At 46.0% G+C, this 23070-nt stretch overlaps 1 protein-coding gene and 1 long non-coding RNA gene across 2 annotated transcripts in view; both read left to right on the top strand.

Moving 5' to 3' along the window:
* Positions 1–12276, top strand: part of LOC103638119 (uncharacterized) — a 35593-nt gene extending 23317 nt beyond the window's left edge. Inside the window, exons 2-3 of the long non-coding RNA XR_558571.2 lie at positions 11871–12104; positions 12178–12276. This is a non-coding gene — a long non-coding RNA (uncharacterized lncRNA). The remainder of the gene's footprint in view (positions 1–11870; positions 12105–12177) is intronic.
* A 2412-nt stretch (positions 12277–14688) lies between these two features.
* Positions 14689–18222, top strand: LOC100272330 (Putative leucine-rich repeat protein kinase family protein). Its single transcript, NM_001146814.1, has 4 exons — positions 14689–14709; positions 16088–16348; positions 16439–17326; positions 17421–18222. Exons 2-4 carry the CDS (start codon positions 16168–16170, stop codon positions 17891–17893), a joined length of 1542 nt encoding a protein of 513 aa, NP_001140286.1. The 5' UTR covers positions 14689–14709; positions 16088–16167; the 3' UTR covers positions 17894–18222.
* The last annotated feature ends 4848 nt before the right edge of the window (positions 18223–23070 follow it).

Here is a 23070-nt window from a genome sequence, read left to right as displayed (position 1 = left end):
TTAAGTCCGAATTGATCCATTCTAATTTCATTAATTTTGTATTAATATTGTCTATCAACTAGTAACACTGTTTAGTCATGAAACTTGAATTAAAATTGTTCATTTGGATTAATCTATTCTAAGCATTAAATAATTTCGAAAATACATAACTTAATAACTGTAGCTCCCAATTTAGTGGTTCTTGTTTCTACAATCTCGTTACGCAACGTAGAATATTATTATGTAGTTATGATTATGTTTGGTGTAATGTTAATTTTGCCTATACCATGTATGTCTGTATTGCTACGTTTAGCAGTGAGGACACGAGTCATCTGAAGATCATCTTGGTACCTGGAATCTCAAGTCCCAGGCAAGTTGTGCCCTTGATCACTTCTTTTACCCAACTCATGTTCTAATTAATCATAATGATCTGCATAGGTTAATTTTGATGGGACCCAATAGGTTACCCTAGTTTGACTATCTTTATACCTTGTTCACCACTGGATTTTCGGGTAGTACCTGCTATTGCTTTATGTGGTTTTGGGTATAGAGATACATTTTATTCATGATTATCTTTTATTATCAGTTATTATTTATTGTTCATGATAAGATCATTATGTTAATTGGAACATGGAGAACCACCCGGGAAAACAGTGCTACCACAAGGGTTTATGGACGCCCTTGGCTAACTAATTAGGAAAGCTAGTGGAAGACTAGCTTACCCGAAAGGGGCAAGGGCAGTAGGGGAGTGGTCAGTGTAGGGAGGTCCTTGGTTGATTTTGCTGCGATGGCGGTCAGCTAAGAACCCTGCATTGGAGCTTCCTATAAACTGTAGCGGGTTTTCTGAAGCTAGTGGAACTTTGTAAAGGCCTCGTAGTGTTACCCTGCCTCGCCTCCTCGGTAGAGGTGTATGGGAAGTCGCGATCCCTTGGCAGATGGGTAACATGACTTGTGGGTAAAGATGCGCAACCTCTGCAGAGTGTAAAACTGGTATACTAGCCGTGCTCACGGTCATGAGCAGCTCGATCACTCACATGATTAATTAATGGAACTAAATTCAATTTGTCATATGCATTGCATTGCAGGTGATGTTGTTACTTTTGTTCTACTATTTAATTGGGTTGGTATTTACTTATACTTAGTAATTGCTAATAAAATTTTGACCAACTTTAAAAGCAATGCTCAGCTCTAACCATCCTCTTTGGTAAGCCTTACACTTCACATGAACTCCCACCTATGGCGAGTTCATTCACATTATTCCCCACAACTTGTTGAGCGATGAACGTATGTGAGCTCACTCTTGCTGTCTCACACCCCCCCCACAGGTCGAGAGCAGGTACCACAGGATAAGGCGCGTGGAGGATGCTGTGATGAGTTCGTGAGTGGTCTAGGCCGTCGTCTCCCAGTCAACTTTGGGTTGCTGGATCGTTTCCTCATATGATGTAATTATTTAATTATTTTGTATAGAACTCCTGTTATATAGTAAAGATGTGACATTGGATCCTGTGCCACTATGCATCATATGTGTGAGACTTGGTCCCAGCACACCTGGTGTTTATGTTCGCGCCCGGGCTTTGGACCCCTAAAACCCGGGTGTGACAGAAGTGGTATCAGAGGAATGTTGGCTGTAAGACGAAACCTAGATAGAACTGGACAACCATTATCTACTTACCCTGCTACTCTGATTCTTTCTAAACTTTTATTAATCTTTTCTCATCTATTTCCGCTTACTCTGATTATTCTTACCTTTTCATTCTAAAGACAAATGTGGATTTCACACTTTAAAATCCTGTGCCTAAAGTGACCTTTAGGAATAGGAGACCTAATCTTAGGAATAAAAACAAAACTATTTTTATAAATATCTATGAACTTGAATGTTTGTTCTTATGATACTTGTCTGATTCGGATCTTTGATTGAGTGTGATGGGTTGTGGGGTAATGCCCACAATTACATCTGCATATACATATAGGCATAAATAGAATTCATAAGATATCTAAACAACTTAGATTATCCTCCATAAAAGTGTACCTATTTCATATATATCCCTCTTATCTTAAAAGACTCTCTCTTAATAAGATCCATCTTGTCTTAAAAGATACTCTCTTACATTAATAGATTCATCTTATCTCGAAAAGATTTTCATCTAATCCCAATAGATCTAACTGACCTCAAAAGATTCTACCTTATCCTAATGGATTCATCTTGCCCTAATCAACATATTTATCACACTCTAGAATAACAACCATAAGCTAATCCAAAATTTATTTATATCTTAACTAGTCTAATCTAGTCATATCTAATCTAATTTAGATCCTATCTAATCTAATATGATTTAATCTAGTAAGTTACTTAATGCTAGTACAAGAGATAAGGTCATACTCCTAATTCACTTAAGCCTAAATTGGTGACGTATATCAACTTGGCCATACACAACAACATGACCTATATAACAAGTTACATAACTTACCCAACGAATAGAGTCATGAAGAATTGTATAATCCATCTATCCCCACCTAACATCAAACAAGTTTTTTTTACCTACATAATGTAGTCTATCTCACCCACATCTATCTTAACCATATTCCCCAACCCTAATGATATACACTAACCTCAAATCAATGAGACCAAGATCGGAAAAGAAAAGATCAACATCGACAAGGAAGGATATAACCGTCGAAGCGAATTTCGAAATGAACATTTTAGATAAAAGACTTTTCCTGGCCATAATCTTTCTTACCTGAACTTGTTTAGCTTATAACCTACATAATATGTAGTTGGATACCTATGCTCTGCCAATCACCCACTATTAACTATAAAAAAAATGAAACTCTAGATTTTTGAACCAATTATTGACAAAAAAAAGAATTACAAACCAAACTTTCTGTATCCCTTTTCTTACAAATCTCGAGGACGAGATTTCTGTTAAGGGGGTAAGATTTGTAAGACCCAAAATTAGTAGAAAAAAATATAATAATTATAAAAGAAATAAACAAATATAGCTATTATTAGTGCTTTGGGAATTGGGGATGGGAAAAGAAATTTTGTAATAAAGTCAACCATGGTTAGAATAAAAAAATGAGAGGGAGAATAAAATAGTCATATTTAAAATAATATGATTTATATCCACATTTGGATTTCAATTGATATATTTGGAAATATGAAAATTTAAAATAGGAGCATAAATATGAGTGTGAACAATTGAAATTTGGAATTAAGAATAAAAAAAAAGAGAGGAAGGAAATGTTCATGGAACCCTATTCCCCCCCATAAATGAATAACAAAAGGAAATAAAAAAACAGTAAACAACAGGGATTATATTATTTTGGCACTCACAAATCTGAAATCCAAAGATGAGAATTTGAATTTGATTATCTCAAACCAAGCAGAAAATTTATAAAAGAAAAAGAGAAAAGATTTCTCCTGCGCTTGGGCCGAATCCCACGGCCAGGCCCAAAACCCCACTCCACCTGCCAGCCCACTAGATCCTACCGCTGGCAGCCTCACCCGCGCGCCATATGTCACTGCGATGTGGGTCCCACTCGCCAGCCCAAATCTCTTCTGTCGCGTGGAGTCGCTTCCTTGTGGGGTCGGATGACCAGTCGTCTCCCTTCCGCAACAGCTCGATCTTCCTCCTCCGGTCAGACTCGGGCATCGCTATCCGGTTTCCTCTGCCCGTGATTCTCGCCAGCCGTTCCTCAACCAAGCGCATAGCACGCGGAGTATCATAACCGACATGCTCGAATGAGATTTATCCGGGTTCCGCTCGGGTTGTTGCGGATCTTGTCTGGGATCCCTATTCCTCGCCAGGCCCCTATTGCGTGGCCGGGGTTCTCGGATGCCGGTTCGGCCGTGGAGTGTATAAAACGGGTGTTCGACCCTCGCCATCAATAGGAAACCAGGTCGCTTCCTCGTCGCGGTACTGCCCGGCACTGGGAACGCGGTGGGGAAGAAGGTTGACGCCGTCGTCTACACTCTCAGCTAACCAGTGCCTGGGCCTCGGTTGGCCACGGTGGGCGACCCTGGTGGTTCACCGGTGCACTGCGAATCTAGGCGGGTCTTCCTGGGGCTCGATCTGGGTCTCATGGTTGGCTAATTTCTCACCGGAGCATTTGGGGTGCCGGCGTGCGTATAGGGCGCTCCACCGTGAATCGTCCTGTCGCGTGGACAGCGTTCCTTGTTGCTCGATCACCTGTAAGTCGATCACCATCGTATCCTCCTTACTCTCCTCTCTGTTTTACGTGAGACCGTGCGTAGGTTTGGGGGGGCTCGGGGAAGCGCGCGTCAGCAATGGCCTCCGCCGTGACCCTGTACAGCGCCGCCGCTTGTGGATAGTGCGCTGTGGGTGAGGTGAGGGGAGAGCGACAGCCGTTGATCGCTGATCCAGTGGACAGGATCCGATCGCGCTTTAGCTCTTCGTTCGTCTGATCCGGACCATCGTGCCCCGATCGGACGGTGTACAACAGATAAGCTCTTTCGATAAATGTTAACCGTTGGTTCCTGATCGGGCGGCCCGGATTGGATACCGGTTCGATTTAGATAACTTCTAATCTGGGCCACTGGTTTTGGATCGGACGGATCACAGTGCCTCGTACCCCTTCAGCGCGACTGTTTTACAGAAGAGACCCTACACTTGGGTATAATCAACCCGCAGTACACATGTCGTATAAAGTATTTACTCAGTGACCCAGAATTCTTATAGAATACCCCCTGCACTCCTCTGATTTAATGCGCGCAGTCCAAGGGAATAGAAAATCCAGTAAAATAAAATAGAAATTGATTTTTAATACAAAAATAATTCCAGAAACTTGTTTAATTGATAGAAAATTCATATTAAGTCCGAATTGATCCATTCTAATTTCATTAATTTTGTATTAATATTGTCTATCAACTAGTAACATTGTTTAGTCATGAAACTTGAATTAAAATTGTTCATTTGGATTAATCTATTCTAAGCATTAAATAATTTCGAAAATACATAACTTAATAATCGTAGCTCCCAATTTAGTGGTTCTTGTTTCTACAATCTCGTTACGCAGCGTAGAATATTATTATGCAGTTATGATTATGTTTGGTGTAATGTTAATTTTGCCTATACCATGTATGTCTGTATTGCTACGTTTAGCAGTGAGGACACGAGTCATCTGAAGATCATCTTGGTACCTGGAATCTCAAGTCCCAGGCAAGTTGTGCCCTTGATCACTTCTTTTACCCAACTCATGTTCTAATTAATCATAATGATCTGCATAGGTTAATTTTGATGGGACCCAATAGGTTACCCTAGTTTGACTATCTTTATACCTTGTTCACCACTGGATTTTCGGGTAGTACCTGCTATTGCTTTATGTGGTTTTGGGTATAGAGATACATTTTATTCATGATTATCTTTTATTATCAGTTATTATTTATTGTTCATGATAAGATCATTATGTTAATTGGAACATGGAGAACCACCCGGGAAAACAGTGCTACCACAAGGGTTTATGGATGCCCTTGGCTAACTAATTAGGAAAGCTAGTGGAAGACTACCTTACCCGAAAGGGGCAAGGGCAGTAGGGGAGTGGTCAGTGTAGGGAGGTCCTTGGTTGATTTTGCTGCGATGGCGGTCAGGCAAGAACCCTGCATTGGAGCTTCCTATAAACTGTAGCGGGTTTTCTGAAGCTAGTGGAACTTTGTAAAGGCCTCGTAGTGTTACCCTGCCTCGCCTCCTCGGTAGAGGTGTATGGGAAGTCGCGATCCCTTGGCAGATGGGTAACATGACTTATGGGTAAAGATGCGCAACCTCTGCAGAGTGTAAAACTGGTATACTAGCCGTGCTCACGGTCATGAGCAGCTCGGACACTCACATGATTAATTTATGGAACTAAATTCAATTTGTCATATGCATTGCATTGCAGGTGTTGTTACTTTTGTTCTACTATTTAATTGGGTTGGTATTTACTTATACTTAGTAATTGCTAATAAAATTTTGACCAACTTTAAAAGTAATGCTCGGCTCTAACCATCCTCTTTGGTAAGCCTTACACTTCACATGAACTCCCACCTTTGGCGAGTTCATTCACATTATTCCCCACAACTTGTTGAGCGATGAACGTATGTGAGCTCACTCTTGCTGTCTCACACCCCCCCACAGGTCGAGAGCCGGTACCACAGGATGAGGCGCGTGGAGGATGCTGTGATGAGTTCGTGAGTGGTCTAGGCCGTCGTCTCCCAGTCAACTTTAGGTTGCTGGATCGTTTCCTCATATGATGTAATTATTTAATTATTTTGTATAGAACTCCTGTTATATAGTAAAGATGTGACATTCGATCCTGTGCCACTATGCATCATATGTGTGAGACTTGGTCCCAGCACACCTGGTGTTTATGTTCGCGCCCGGGCTTTGGACCCCTAAAACCCGGGTGTGACACCAGCCTGGGTGGCACTGGTGCCGCCTCCGACGCTGCCTCCTGCCGCTGGGGCGGAGCGTGGCTGCCCGTCCACCGCACGGGCGACGGTCGCGCTGTGTGCGGGTTGGCCACATCCACGGCTTCTCCTGCGCCACCGGTCGCACCGGGAGGTCGTACAAGACGTCGTACGTCGCGGGGGCGGCGGCGGCGTTCTTGGATGGTCTTGTCCTCACTCCCGTAGTGAGGACGGGAGCAAAGACCTCTTTGTGCGCGCTGGTGCAGCCGCTGCCCATCGGTGCAGAGGTGGTCGCTGCCACTGATGGGGCTGATGTGGCCGCCTCCGCTGGTGAGGCTGCCCACTACAGAGGTGGTTGCCTCCGCTGGCGAGACCGTTAGTGCCACCTGCTGCCGGACCTCCGGCTCTTTGGCTTTAATGGTCTCGCTGTCACCCCCTGTAGGAGGACGGGGGCGAGGACCTATTCGCAGCAGCGCTCACCCTGAGAGGATCGCTGCTGCTGGCGAGCCGCTCGGAGCAGAGGTCGTTGTCGCTGCTGGTGCAGGGGTGGTCGCCGTTGTTGGTGGGGCTGTCCGGAACCAGCTTCCAACGCGACTCTTGCTTGGTGCAGCGTAGTCCATTCCTGCAGAAATGGAGCTAGGATCCCGCTTGTAAGGGCATGTAATGACATTTGCTTGAGAGCAAGATGTAATAACATATGTACGCAGGATTTTAGCCTGGAAAGCCAAGTTGTGTGTCCGAACCCCCTAGATGGCGGCTTCAAGTACTAAGACACCTGTCGCAGGGCGGTGGAGTATGCAGGCTCACGGTACGGGACCGGGCTGAGCGGCTACATGGTTTCCGGCCCCCCAGGAGACAAGTGCCCGTTCTACAGAGCCGGACCTCCAGGTTGTTGGACACACGAGACTTTAGTTTTAACTACTAGTACACCCGCCACGAAGTGGTGGAGTGTGCAGGATTTTGGGTACGGAACCAGGCTAACCGGCCACACAGGCCCCAGACCATCCTATGGATCGGGCATCCGTTCTTTAGAACCGGCCCCCAGGCTTTTCCCTGTTTTTGTAAATAAATAAATATTGTCTTCTAAGCAGCATTTAACACTTATCTGTGTAACGCCTATTCCTGTTGTGTGCGATGTTGTTGACTCCTCCCTAGTACCTGGCCCCCCGCCTGGGATGCAGGCTTGATGTGTTGAGGTTGGATACCAGCGTTTCTAAAAAAGGTTGTCAACAATCCTCGGGAGGCAAACTCGCCGGGATCTGGATCTGTACACAACTTTTAGCTAGGAAGCATTAGTAGTACACCTCATAGGGTTCTCCGTCTGACATTAGTCACCCTTTGATACATGCTCGGGACCTGCAGGTTTTAGCCCGGGTGGCCAAGTTGCGTGTCCGGACCCCCTTGGGTCGCGGCTCTAGATACTAGGACACTTGTCGCAGGGCGGTGGAGCGTGCAGACCCATGGTACGGGACCAGGCTGAGCGGCTGCACGGGCTCCGGACCACCCCAGGAGACTAATGTCCGTTCTCTGGTTCCGGTCCCGAGGTTGTTGGACCCACAGGACTTATAACTCTAGATACTTAGTCACCGTCACAGGGTGGCGGAGCATGTAGGCCCACGGTACAGGACCTGGCTGAGCGGCTACATGAGCTCCGGACCACCCTATGGAACGGGGTCCCGTTCTCTAGGGCCGGCCCCCAGGCTGTTGGACCTCCCTACTTTCATGTCAGGGGCCCTAAACTGCAAGCCTGGTTGTTCAATTCGGATGTCGCCATGTCAGACAGATGGAAACCGTATGGGTGGGTTAGCTAAAAAGTATTATCTAAAAGTCTGCAAGGTAGGACCATGGAGCAGCAAGATGGAACTATCACAAGAGCACAGCTGAGGGGGGTATTTCCTCTTTATAACTTGTCATGCGTGTGTGCAGACCAATAGACCGGGTTCATGGGGGCAGACCCCACCGGGTTGTCGTACACGTATGCGTTATCTAGTTACAAAAAAGGGAAACAGACTCGACCCCTTAGCCTTGCTCTATGGATAGAACTTACAGAGATGTTTGGCATCGGGATAAGGTGTTCCTCCTGTTGTAGCTAGATGGTTGCCTCTGGGTCGGCGCACTCCCGTTACTTTGAAGGGTCCTTCCCAGCTGGGGGAGAGTTGCGGAGCCCCCCTTGGTATGGTACTTGCCATGGGGCTAGGTCCCGACCTAGGGTTCCCACCTGCATTTGACACGGGAGCCCTCATCTCTGGCTGTGGCCACTTTTGCATGTACCTGTTTGCGACCCAGACCCGTGGGGGATCCGGAAGGGCCTCCGAAGGAAGGCGTGCTTCAGTTCCGTAGACCGGGGAACACGGGGTCCCTCTGGGGTCCGTCTAGTGGTCTTCACCGGAGTAGGAGCCTCCGGAAAAGATATATTTCAGGTCCCCCTCGGGCGACTGGTACCCGAGGTCCCGCTCAGCCGCGGCTACCTCGCCATCGTCCACCTTCTCTTTGCCGGACCGGCGGCGAGGCGGGGAGCCGTTTTTGGAAGACTGCTCGCGCCGCTCGCTAACCCGTTTTGCGAGATCAATGATCTCGTGACACTCCACGGCGCTGTGGCGACCATGCGGGTGCACCAGGCATGAACCACTGCTACCCTTCTGTGGCCACGGGCGTTTGTTGTGGTCGCCCTGGCTTCCGGTCGCTGCTGCGACCACCAGAGCGGTGGACCGTGGCTTCTGGTAGTCGCGGTCCTTCTTTTTCTTCTTTCTGTCCCGGAGGGCGGCCCCCGAGCCACCCGACTGGGCAGCTCCAGTTTGTGGGGCCGAGTGCCATGCACGGCCCTCGGCGGCTCTGGCGCACTTGTCGGCCAGAGCGAAAAGCGCGGGGACAGTTTCCACGTCATGCGTGGCCAACTTCTCCAACATTTTTTCATCACATACTCCCTGTCGGAAGGCCATGATGATAGAAGCATCAGAAATATGAGGTATCGTACCTCGCACCTTGGTGAAGCAGGAGATGAACTTCCGGAGGGTCTCCCCTGGCTCCTGCCTCACTGCATGGAGGTGGGCCTCCACACCGTGCTATTGATAAGCACTGGCGAAGTTCACCACAAACCGCGCACAGAGTTCTTCCCAGGACTAGACTGATCCCGGGGTGAGGTTCATGAGCCAGGTCCGGGCTGGTCCAGACAAGGCCACATGAAAATATGTTGCCATCACAACGGTGTTTCTACCTGCTGCCGTGATGGCGGTAACGTACACCTGCAGGAACTCCGACGGGTTCGTCGTTCCGTCGTACTTTTCCGGTAGGTACGGCCGGAACTTGGGTGGCCAGGACGCCGCACGGAGGTGATCCGCAAGAGCGGCGCAGCCCACACCGGCCAAGGGGACACCCGTTTGGGACTGGGTGCCCATTGGTGTATGCGGCGCAACCGCAACGAAGTCTTGATCAAGGTCGCGTCCATCGATGTTTTGGTGGCGCTCGCGTGCCATTTCTAAGGATACCCGGGCGTCCTCTCCCGCACGCCTGTGGTTGAGCTCTGCCCGGAGGCCATTGGTCTGTGCGCCCCTTACTGAGAGCAAGCGCACCGATGCTGATGCCTCGTGTTGGCGCCGGGATGACCGCGTCTTCGACCTGGTCGAGGTAGAATGCGCCATACTGAGCAGTCGGTCGACGTCGTCCCGCCTTTGCTTCATGGCTCCTGGTGAAGCCGTGGAGCTTGGAGGGTGTCGCAACAACTCCCTGGCTGCTGACAACGCCCCCGGAGACGCCCTTGATGGAGTCCGGGACGTTTGCGCTATCGTGTGCTGCCGTGCGGCGTGCACAGCAGGAGTGACTGGTGCCGGGTGACTGGGAACCTGCGGTGTGGAGGAAGCAACTTCTCCCTCCACCGCAAAGTCAACCGAAGTCTCGGCGCGGTGCTCAATGATCTGCACCATCATGCTTGGGCAAGGGATCAAGCGAAAACCTAATGCCTGGGCCCCTACCTGGCGCGCCAAATGTCGGAGAGTAAATCTCCGGCCGGGTGGCAGAGTGCACCCGCCCTAAATCCTGAGATGAGGAGGGGCTTAGGCGTTTTGCTTGATCGTTGGAATGAACGGGGAGAACTCAAGAACACACAAGGATTTAGAGTGGTTCAGGCCGCCGGAGCGTAATACCCTACTCCACTGTGAGATGTATTGCTTGAGAGCTTGCGAGTCTAAGGTGTGTCCTAAGATTGCGTGTGTGTAACGTCGCATGCCTCCCCTTTTATAGTTGAAGGGGGGCATGCACAAAGGCACTAGGCCCCGACATGTGGGCCCAGGAATATAAAGAATATAGCACTTGGAGCCACTAATGTATGTTGTCGAGACAATCCTCTTGTCCCTGACGCTTGAGATCTGCGTATCCTTGGCGTACAGGGGAAGCTTCTTGCAGAAGGGATGATGAGTACAGTGTGCTGCTTGGCACGGTCATACTGTTCGCCAGCAGACCTAGCAGGTGCGCCGCCTGCTGGGTGACCTTGACACCGCCTGCCAGCGGATGGGATGGGACGCATTAAATGCTGAGAGGGCACGTCGCCCGTCAGCACAGTGGCAGGCGGCACGTCTTCTCCTCAATAAATGCAGGGGCTGCATGACTTCACGTCAGGTTCGACCCGGTAGCTTATGTCATGGGCCACAAGCAGTGGGACTCCGTCTGAGCGGAAAGTGGAGGGCAAGGCCCGCACACGTGTCAGCACCGGACCCCTGCACATACCAGGGTCCTCCTCGTTCCGGGACTCTACTGGGGTTCAGACCTACCCGGAGACTCCGAACTTATATGTATAGGGGTCCGGTGTCATTCTGTGGGGGTCCGGACTTACTAGGATGTGTTGTCTTTCCTTGCCACGTGGCGCCCTTTGGCCTGCCCATGCGGTGGGGTCAGGCGCCGTCCTCCGCGTGGCTAGGAGACGTTGCATGGGTGTGGCGTCTTCATGCTGTAGGAGAGGGTACCTCTAATTTAGGGTACCGACAACATGGTTTTTACTTTGTTATTTGTTTCTTGACTTCTGAATAAAGTAATACTGTCAAAGAGTGTGCATTTTTTTCCACAATTCGCAAATTAAGGATCAGACAAAATGACTTGGATACCCCTCAAAAGTACTGGTGGACAATGGTAGACAGTGCTGAGAAGTGTTATACAGTCTATGATGTCTTTCTTTTGGGAGAAATTTTGAATGCTATAAGGTCTCTCTTTGTGAGGGAAAGTGTACTCACATCTGTCAGGAACTTAATCTCTCTTTGTGAGTAAGACATGCCTCCCACTGCTTACCATTGGATTCATATCAGCAGAGATCCATGTGATATTATAAAGAGAAAGTGTTGAACCTGAAATAATGTCTAATATTGAAGTACTTTATTCTATAGTGTTGAAGTATTCTTTACAAATTTTCTTAACAAATAACAAAATATACAAACACTTTATCTGTAAATAGCACGCTTCATTTCACTGCAATGCTTATGCTTCCTCTTTCTTCTCTACTCAGCTAAGCTCCATGGCTAGGGACATGTGCACATAGGTGAGAATGGAAGCATTCGCTGCACTTGGTAAAATTCAACGAGTTTCTGAGGGTGTTTTGCTACAATCGCTAGAAAAGAAGGTCATGAAAACTGACAGGATGGGTGTTTCTATCATCAACGGGCAAAAATTACCTCCTAAACTAAAAATTCCCTGTGCTGCTGGGATTTTTTTCCCATGGAGTTGAAGATGAATTTACGAGGTTCTGTCATTATCTTGTAGTATCATTTTTCCTAAAATTGCAATTATTTTATTTTATTGCTTTCACATTATAGGTGAGAAGAACTGCCTGCAAATTATTAGGAGCGCTGGCAAAGTTTTCTACTCAGTACACGGAGAAGGCCTTGGACTTGTTGATGGACATGATGAATGATGATACAGAAGCAGTTAGGCTGCAAGCTCTAGAAGCACTATTTCGTATGGCAACATATGGATGTTTGAGTGTGCAGGAGAAGCACATGCATATGGTATTAACTATGAACATACTCCGTTCACAAATGCATGACTGGTAGGTACAGTCAATAATTTCTATTGCGTAATTTAAGATCTCCATATTTTAGTTAATAACATGGTCTTTATTTTTCCCATTTCAGTTACCGGGAAAGCTCTAGCTGAACCACAATAGGAAAGTAGCTTTTTCAATTGAATGGAGAGCTAGATGTTGACCCAGATAATTTTAGCTCGGAGAAATATTTATCTGCAAAAACTCTTGTTTCTTCAAGGTCCTTCCAGATAGATAACTATCATGGATCTGGAATGGTTCCATTGGCTGACCTGTAAGTTTCTTGCTGATTCTGTAATTAGATACTTTATTTACCTGGTTATATCGGAAATGATACATCACTTCAGCATGTATTTCGGCAACTATTTCTGTGTAGTATTAATCTAGGTGGCTGAAGTGGCTCCATGGCTGTGTGTAATACAACAAATACCAGTAGAGTAGTGTCATGTATGCATCTGTGGATGTATTATGCATTTTTTTAGAAAAACTATACTTTTAATCGAGCGAGAACATAATACCATGCTTTTATTGTTCTCCTGCTCTTACCTGACATTGTGTTACACAGTGATACAAATAACTTTCTTTTGGGGCAGTGTAGCCACAGATGCCTTTATCCGCTTCCACTCCGATTTTTTGTTGAATTTAGGTTCCTAATGATGTTCTAATCTACAGATGTGTTAGAAAACGACCGGATCCTGTGTGACCGGCAAGATTTACCATTTAAAAATTATGCCCCCCCCGTAGAAAATGATGTTAATGTCCACCCAGTAACTTTTTGTTTTGTTTCCTGTCATCTGAAGATCAAAGATCCTAATAAACAGTTTCTGGTTTATGGGTCTAGCAGAGCCAGAAGTGAGCACCTACAACCCTTTTAAGTTAAGCAACACAAGTTGAATTCATGGGAGCATGTGGTTTGTTACCAAGATCCGTTGTATATACATATGACTTATCAATGATTTTCAGGTTGTTGTAACTATCCAGTATCGTACAACTGACCTGTTACCTAGGGGGAAACACTACATGAGTGTTGTTGGTATCCTTGTCTGGTGAGCGAAAATCTCTCTTATCTTTTGTTTCTCTTCTTCGTTTGATTCAGTCCAGTCATTTCCTTAAATTATTTATAGATATGAGGCGGAGGGGGTGATTCTATTGCAGGAGGAGAAGGAGGGAGTGATTCTCCTGGAGGTGGAGGAGGATGAAGTGGTGATCGACTTCAAGCCAACTCCAAGTGCCATGTCGACCTCTGCCTCCGCTCCCTGCACACATCCCTCCCAGACGTCTTCAAGGTCCAGACCTCCTCCCTGCTCAAGTTCCTCGTCAGCACGTTGCGCGGTGTCGTGTCGCCGCTTTCCTCGGTGTCCATACGCGTGGTGCGAGACATCCCGCTTCAACTCTAATCACCCCTTTATGTGCACATCGTCCATATGTGACCCCCTTCTCCATATAATTTCAACAAATTTTACTCTTTTAGGCTCCGTGTAATTTCATTGGTAAAATCTCTACTACTTATTAACGCTGCAAAGTTAACCTGTCATTCCGTGTTATACCTATTTTTATTGGTATTATATGATCCCGTTGTAATGCACGGACACTCACCTTGTTCTAGATTATGAAACTATTTGTTTGGATTATATAAGTGTTTATTTAAAAATGTTAGATTATATAATCTGGTTAGATTATAATTCCAAACAAAATATATCTGAAATTTTAGGCTTAAAATACCTGTGACAAGCAAAATTCAAAACTTTATAACGAGACAAAGGGCGCACGAACGTGCGGAATCAGGCCCTCCCCTCACAGTCACACTGTCACAGTCCGCTCACTCTACATCACTCTGTCCGGGTCCTCCCTCCGCCACTTCAAGCCCCCTCTGTTCCCATGGCCACCACGAGCTTCCGCTCACTCCTGCTCCTGTTCCTCTCCGTCCTCGGCGCCTCCGCGCGCAACGAGGAGGACGCCCGCGCGCTCGCGGCGCTCAAGCGGGCGCTAGACCCGGCCGGCCGGGTCCTCGGCTCCTGGGACCCCTCCGGCGACCCATGCGCCGGCTCATTCGTCGGCCTGACCTGCGGCCGCGACGGCCGCGTCACCGCCGTATCGCTGCAGGGCCGCGGGCTCTCGGGAACCCTGCCGCCGGCGGTCGCCGGGCTGCGGCGGCTCCAGGGGCTGTACCTCCACTACAACGGCATCAAGGGGCCCATTCCGCGGGAGATTGGGAAGCTGTCCGAGCTCACGGACCTGTACCTCGACGTGAACCATCTCACCGGGCCCGTGCCCGTGGAGATTGCTGCCATTGCCAACCTCCAAGGTGAGATTTTGAGCTTTCCGTGCCTTCATTCTCGGGTTTTTCTGGGTGGAAAGTTGGATAAAGGACATCTTCTTGGTTGGCTTTTCCTGGGTTCAGTAATCAGTGAACATTTCGCTTGCCTGGTGACTGGGGTTTACGTGCCTGACATTCTGAGCTCGTTCGTATTTCGGATTTGAACACTGGGGGAGGAATATGTTCTCTTCCTCCATTTGACCTTTATAAAGGGGCTACTTCACCTTTTGCTAAGTTACAGAAATCCTTTTAGGGGTCTTCCATGCTGGATATCTTGCTTTCTTTTCAAACCAAAGTGGCACTGTTTAAGTACAAGTTGCGTAAGCTCCATTTTCAGCGATTCAAGAACCATTGCACTATCCATGGCCGTTCTTTCCTCGTTTTGGTACAAAGGATCCGTATTTCAAATGGCGAAAATGGTTATTCCATTTTTCGTCAGTTTCTTGCTGTTTTTTTTTGGCAGAATGGAGACATCTTAAAGTCAGTTTTGTTTTTAGGTGGCTCATTTACTCGTCTGCTACTGTATAGTACTAGAGTTTGATAGAGTATTTGTGAGCAGAAAGCGCGAAAAGCAGTTGCCCATCAATGTGAAAATTCAACCGCTATGCACTCGCTTCTTACTAGGTGCTGCACCCAGCACCTACATGCCACAATCAGTGCAACGGTTATTTTTTTGAAACGGGTCATGTGTATACTTCTCACCAACCACTCTCTGATTTTGCGTTTCTATTCTGGGTTTTCTTTTGGAGCAGTGTGTAGCAGTCAAATGTTTATATTTTATTTTATTCGTGCACATCTGTGCGAGCTTCTTTGAGAGTTGAAGCATTGGCCACCGGTATATTTTACTCAATATTTTTGTTTCTGCTTCTGAGGGGACTATTTTTGCGGCGTGGCTTCAGATTGGATCTGTCGCTGAGATACAGAACGTTTGCCAGCAGGACAGAAGGAATTTCTTCGATTTGACTTGATTTTGAGCTCTTTGTGTTACCTTTTTTTTCTGCTCTTTGTGAAATCTGAACCGGGACTAATCATACATGTGGATACGGCTTTGATGATTAGGTCTTCCCCACCAATGTCGATCTGTCGTTCTTCTGTTCATGTTTTGGTGTTTTGTAGAACTAGGTTTATAGTAATATTTTGTATCCTAATGGGCATTCGACTAGGAGTATCGTTTGGATGCCACAGGGGTTTATTTGTTTACTTGCACATGCAATTAGTCCACATGCTAGCTGCGTAGGCCAGGTTATGGTCACGTCTATCATGAAAGTTCAGAAAAGAGCTGATGAGTTTGGTCTTTTAACATCAAAAGTGCTGATTTGCAATGCCATAAATTAATTTACATAGTTCTCTCACTACCCTTTTGCAGTGTTGCAGCTTGGTTACAATCAGTTGACAGGCAGCATACCTCCCCAGCTGGGCAACCTGAATAAGCTAACCGTGCTCGCGATGCAGTCTAATCAGCTTGATGGAGCCATTCCGGCAACCCTTGGTGAGCTAACACAGCTGAGACGGCTTGATTTGAGCTTCAACAGCCTGTTTGGTTCAATCCCATCCAAGATTGCTGAGGTTCCATTGCTTGAGGTCTTTGATGTTCGCAACAACACCCTTTCTGGGAGTGTCCCTGTTGGTAATAATCTCATAGCCTTTCTGAAACTTGTACTTTTTTTTGTTAGTCTTCATGGTATTTTAACCACTACAATTCTGTGTTGGATGCTAGGATTGAGGAGACTGAATGGTGGCTTCCAGTATATGAATAACAAAGGGCTTTGTGGCGCTGGCTTCAGTTTGCTAGAGCTTTGCCTTTCTTCAGAGGATGGCCTGAAGCCCAGCAAGCCCGAGCCTTTTGGACCAGACGGTACTGTCAAGACAAGGCAGGTGCCTCAATCAGCAAATCCAGACGGCTGCTCAGGCGCTAGCTGCTCAAAGTCCGCAAACGCGTCCCAAGGAGTTCTTATCGTCGCTGTTGTCGCGGCGGTGATCGGTGCTGCATTTTGCGGTTTATTTGCGTTCTCCTGGTACCGCCGGCAGAAACAGAAGATCGGAAGCTCGCTGGAGGTTTCTGATAGCAGGCTCAGCACCGACCATTTCCAGCAGAAGGAAGCCTGCAGAAGGAGCGCCTCTCCTTTGATCAGCGTCGAGTACTCGAACAGCTGGGACCCGTTGTCTGCAGGTGGGGCTGGTGTTGGATCACCCGGTCAAGTAGTTGGTGATAGCTTCAGATTCAACCTAGAGGAGGTAGAGTGCGCGACGCAGTACTTCTCCGACGTGAACTTGCTCGGGAAGAGTGGCTTCGCCGCCGCGACGTACAAAGGGATCCTTCGGGATGGATCGGTAGTCGCTGTCAAAAGCCTCAGCAAGACGAGCTGCAAGCAAGAGGAGTCGGATTTCCTGCGTGGTCTGAAGATGCTCACCCTCCTACAGCACGACAATCTTGTCAGCCTGAGGGGATTCTGCTGCTCCAGGGGGAGAGGGGAATGCTTCCTCGTGTATGACTTCATGGTTAATGGCTGCCTGTCGCGGTATCTGGACGTCAAGGATGGTTCTTCCGGTGCTACCGTTCTTGATTGGCCTACAAGAGTTTCCATCATCAGAGGCATTGCGAAAGGTATCATCCCCACTCTGTATCCCAACGAAGATTGATGCGTATCAGCGTCTTAGTTGTCTAACTTGTTCATCGAGTTTTGCACATTAATTTGCAGGAATTGAGTACCTCCACAGCAAGAAGGGCAGCAAGCCACCGGTGGTGCACCAGAACATATCGGCCGACAAGATCCTCCTTGACCACCACCTGGCGCCGAGGCTCTCGGTGCCGGGGCTGCACAAGCTCCTCGCAGACGACGTCGTCTTCTCGGCCCTGAAAGCGAGCGCCGCCATGGGCTACCTCGCGCCCGAGTACGCCGCCACGGGCCGGTTCACGGACAAGAGCGACGTCTTCGCGTTCGGGGTCGTGGTCCTCCAGGTCCTCACGGGAAGGAGGGACGTCTCCCAGCTGAAGGTCGGCGCCGCCGCTGTCAGCGACCTCGGCGGCCTGGTCGACGCGAACCTCGACGGCGCGTTCTCGAGAACGGAGGCGGCGAGGCTGGCGGCTGTTGCTGCGTATTGCACGAGCGAGACGCCAGGTCAGCGGCCGACCATGGAGGCCGTGGTTCAGCAGCTCAGCAGCACCCAGTGAGTGAGTGAGTTACAAGCTGCTGCCGAGGTGTAGTGTCTAGCGAAGTAGCGAGTGAGTCGTGTGATGACACGGTGATGGAATGGAAGCTAGGCTGGCTGGGTATTGCGGTCAGAGATGATGGATTGTGGGAGCGATGGTAGTGAACTGATGTTTTGTAATGACGGGGCAATGACCCAGTTGCCACTTACATGCTAGTGGAGTTTTGATTATTGTAGTTAACCAGTCTACTGATCGTTGTATTTGATGACCCAGTTCCTAATGTGTATTAGGTTCTGAATTTGATAAGCATGTTTGTTTGGCTCTAATATGTATTGCCTTATATAATTTTTATAATATTTTGTCTCTCTGAATTGCAGCTACAGCTGACATTAAAGAAGATGTGTATCAGTCTGGTTTGTATGTACTTGTGCTACTAGCTCGTGCTACTAGCTCAGCTCGTTTAGGGTTGATTTGTTAGTAACGAATTTAAAGGGAATCCATGGAGGGAAATCTCTTACTATCTATACTACTCTATGAACCTAACGTAGACCGTGGTGCACAGTTCTGCCTTCTCACGACGCATACGACCCATATGTTAGTGTCTCCCTTCTTCACACCGTACGCACCCTCCCTCACTACCCCTGCATTCGCATGGTCCTAGCCGCAATCGGCCATGGAAGGAAAAATCGTGTCACTGCCACAGAAGAAAACACATCCCCTCGCCGCTATCCACGCCTCGCAGCAATCCAGCACGCAGGAATCCCATCGCCGACGACCTGCGTGAGCAGGACCACCCCGCCCAATCGTTGTTCCCATGCACCGCGGATGCCCCGCCCATATCCTCCGCACCCAAACTGAATCCACGTCTCGCCACTATGGAAGGAATCGCAACTCAATCCCCTCGTCGTCATCCAGTGCACAGGACCAACATCGACCCGCATCCCATCGCAAGTGCAGGACCACCCCGCCATCTCATTCTTCCCATTCTACCCGCCAACCCCGCCCGGATCTTGCGATGCTCGAGTAAGATGGAAGACACCTCTCTGAGCGCTCAAATATGAACACCACACCTCTCTGAAACACAAACAGACTTGGTTTACAAAATAGAGAACTACTCGTGTGGCTATTCATCTGGCAATTTCAGGTTTGTGTTTCTAAGTTTTTTATATATTTTCTTTTCTCTAATTGACTGTAGCTTTATCATCAGAGGAACCTTTCCGTAAATAAATAAAGTTTTAGTTGTAGTTGAATCAATATTTGTGGCAATGTGTCCTGCGCGACATTTTGTATATTGGGTGTACCACATGAGCTATTTTAGCACTTGTTAGATTTTTTATTTTTTAAATCATCAGTCAGTCAAATCTAAACAACACACCTCTCTTAACAAACATTAATATGATATGCAGTATGATGTCTAGAGTTTTGTCTAAAAATATATCTACCTGACCTCAAAATCCATGGTTTCCTTTTATATGAAACTGTAGACTTATCCAAAAAATTTGATGGTTCAAACTATGTCCTATATGCCAGGTTAATCCGTTCAACGTGTTGTCGTTCCTGACAGATCACGAAGATTAACCTGTTCAAGGTGATCCAATCCCCTTAGCCCTATCCTTTGTCTTATTAGTCCATACTTCTATACATTGTGTTTTTTCAGTTCGGTGTCTCTATCCTGAACTTCTGTGTATGTGGTAAAGTACTCCGATCTAATACCATTCTTAGTCGCGGTAAATTGTTAAATTAGAAAGAAAATGTGTTGCGACACAGTTGTCTACCTTCACACTTTTATGAATTGATTTAAGGGTGTCACTGTTTTTTCCCAATTCATCTGTCAGTCTGCTACACAAATTCGTGATCTCCCTTTATTTTAATTGTGAGTCAACTATGTCTATCTTCACACTTTTGTGAATTGATTTAAGGGTATCACTGTTTTTCCCAATTCATCTATCAGGCTGCTACACAAATTCCTGACCTCTCTTTATTTTAATTGTGAATTGATTTAAGGGTAAGTTGCATTCCTCATTCTTTTTAACATAATTCTCTCAATTACCTTGTTGATTTTTTCTGCTACTGTTCTCACATTTTGCTCGACCTTTCACTTCCCAGTATGAAGCAAAGCTCTTCCCTGGCTTGATCTATCGAATGAAGCAGCCAAAAATCGTGTTGCTGATTTTTATTTCCGACAAGATTGTTGTGACAAGAGTTAATGTTAGCGGTCGTTTCTTGAGTTCATTATCATTAGAGTACATCTCAGTTTTTTACGATCGCGTTAGAGTATGTCCAACCTTTTCTCTTTCCAGGTGCGAGATGAGATGTTGCTTTTGAAAATATCTATCCAGTCCTCATAAAGTTCATAAAATCCGGCAATGCTAAGTACATGGTAATTGCTAATGGGCATGACTAATAGGGTATGCTATTCAAGTATGTGCCCAGTTGTTGTTGTTGTCCCTTTTTTATCGTTTTATTTTTTATCAATGACAAAACACATGTACAATCTTATATATCTTTTAAGATATGTAAACGTACACTTTTTATGATGATAATAAAATTATAGAATAACATATAATATTTTTGTATATCAATGTATTTTATCACTATTTGAATTGCACACAAATTTTATGTCATTAGTGTTAATTTGTGAGATATGGGGTTGATGATATATATGTTGTTCGTTTTTATTTAATTGTTGTGCACTAATATTTATCGAATAATTTATACGCCGTCGCAACGCACGGGTACATACCTAGTTTAAAATTAAATAGCAAGAGATTTCCTCTCCATAGATCCCTCCAAATCGTTTGCCACTAAATCAACTCTTATAGTAAGTTGAAGTGTTGAACCACATGATAAATGTATATGTTTATTGTGTTTTTACTTAATATTGTGTTTTACTTGCTTATCAGGTGATATTAAGGTTTGGTTTTGATCTCGCTTCGTTCCAATTTATAATTCGTTTGGTTCTTTTACTCTATATTTGATAGACTCGTCTTATTTAAAAATTATAATTAATATTAATTTTTACTGTGATATTATTTAGCATACAATATATTTTAAGTGTGATAAAAAAGTCAAACAAACTATAAATTAAGACGCAGAGAGTATTTGTTTATACTTCTATGACAATATTCCACTATTGTATCAGGCTCCACTTTATCTACGAAGCTTAGAAATTTATCTAATATAATTTCTAGCGGACAAATTTTGAATTATGACCGCGTATAGGTCCGTTTCTGATATTTTTTACTGTTGTTTTTATTAACAGGCCTATCCATTCTTACAACTCGCAAAATATATTAAACAAACAACAATTATTACTAAGAACAATCTTCAATTCTAGTTGAGAAAGTTTCATACAACAATTATATAGACGCAATTATCAGAGTAAGCAGGAGTGCAAATTACATGGGTCAAGAAATTATATAATATATGTATATATACAATTGTAAAACTAAGTAAGAAGTACGGTTCTTATTTGCTGACCTATTATGCTAGCAGGCCTGCCATGGCAAGAGTGGTGACACGTTAGCGTGGTTTTGACCGCCTCATAAAAAATTGGCACGGCCAAATTAGTTAGTTTTGAAAAATAAAATTATAGTAGTAAAACAAGTTTAACAAGTTAAAAAAATCTTTGTCCATATTTGTTGTTTGATATTAGCGAATCAATGGTCATGTTTGTTTTGGTCTGTAGCCGAATTCTGGTCATCAGAATCGATTTCTGTCAGCTAAATATTTTGCTTTAGAACTGTTTATGTGAACATCGTCTAAATCAATGTGAATATAAAATATAGAGTCGTTGCGACGGGAAAAATCGTCGTTGTTTAAACCCTAAATCGTGCATACCTTATCTTTCTTCGCATGCAAATTATGCATACGCATGATAGCTTGATTATATAGGAATCCAGATTTGCGGAAAGCTCCTTACAAAGAACATGTGGACTTCCATTCCCAATGCGGAAAGGGAAAAATACAAAATGAATGGGATTATGTGCTTCCTAAAGATAGTTTAGGGCATGTTGGGTAACAATGTTTCTCAAAAATATGTTTTAGTAATACTATACTTTGCAATTATCATGATAATACTGTAGTTTTGACAACTCAAAAAATACAATGATTTTGAGAAACATTATTTATATACAACATTGCAAACCATGGTTTAGACAAAAGATAGTCATACCATAAAACTTTGGGTTGAAGTGGAGTTTCTAATACTTCAAAAATACCATGGTATCTAGAATACCATAGTTTTAAAAACATAGTTTTTAGAATTACAACCAAACACTTTATGGCATAAAGTATTGGAGAATTAAAAATCATGGTATTGTTTAGAAATCGCAAAAATACTTCACTCTCAAGCATGTCGTTAATAGAGGGCTACAAAACTAAAGGAAAAAAGATCTCTGTCTCTGTTTCATGTTTGCGGTTGCAGATGCGCGAGAAGTAGCAAAAACCCGTGGCAGCACCACAGAATATGGGTATGGGAGATCATACCCATATTCAAACTCAACTCTAAACAGGAGCGGATTTGGGGCCTAGACCACCTAGATCGTGGCCCGGCACGCAGCCCAAAAGTTCTCTTGTATATATTTGTCGGCGTTTCGACCCCTGGGGGTCCCTGGACCGACGAGTAAATTGTCGCCGCGTGTCCTAGCCCAGATGGGTCGGCGCGAGACGGAGCAAGAAGGGGGGAAAGAAGGGAGACAGGCGAAAGGGGAAACCCGCGGCCTTCGTGTTGTCCTGCGCCCAGGTCGGGTGCGCTTGCAGTAGGGGGTTACAAGCGTCCGTGTGGGAGAGAGCGAGAGACTTTGCGCGTCGGCTCGTTCTCCCGCGCGGCCAACCTTCTCGTACGGGAGCCCTGGACCTTCCTTTTATAGGCGTAAGGAGAGGGCCCAGGTGTACAATGGGGGATGTAGCAGTGTGCTAACGTGTCTAGCAGAGAGAAGCTAGAGCCCTAAGTACATGCTGTCGTGGCAGCCGGAGAGATTTTGGCACCCTGTTCATGTGATGTCGTGGCCGTCGGAGGAGCGCTGGAGCCTTGCGGAAGGACAGCTGTCGGGGCTGTCGAGTCCTTGCTGACGTCTCCTTGCTTCCATAAGGGGCTGAGAGCCGTCGTCGTCATGGAGCACGCGGGGCGCCATCATTATTTGTTTACCGGGGCGAGCCAGATGGGACGCCGGTCTTGTTCCCCGTAGCCTGTGCTA

Source organism: Zea mays, chromosome 9, assembly GCF_902167145.1.
Source record: "Zea mays cultivar B73 chromosome 9, Zm-B73-REFERENCE-NAM-5.0, whole genome shotgun sequence".
NCBI lineage: Eukaryota > Viridiplantae > Streptophyta > Magnoliopsida > Poales > Poaceae > Zea > Zea mays.
This window is presented reverse-complemented; position numbering and strand designations above follow the sequence as displayed.

Bases quoted from the DNA above. Each gene is read 5' to 3' on its own strand.
- LOC100272330 (NM_001146814.1), top strand. From the start codon at position 16,168: ATGCAGTCTAATCAGCTTGATGGAGCCATTCCGGCAACCCTTGGTGAG. The intron at 16,349-16,438 runs GTAATAATCTCA...GTTGGATGCTAG, and splicing joins TTCTGGGAGTGTCCCTGTTG to GATTGAGGAGACTGAATGGT. The intron at 17,327-17,420 runs GTATCATCCCCA...ATTAATTTGCAG, and splicing joins CATCAGAGGCATTGCGAAAG to GAATTGAGTACCTCCACAGC.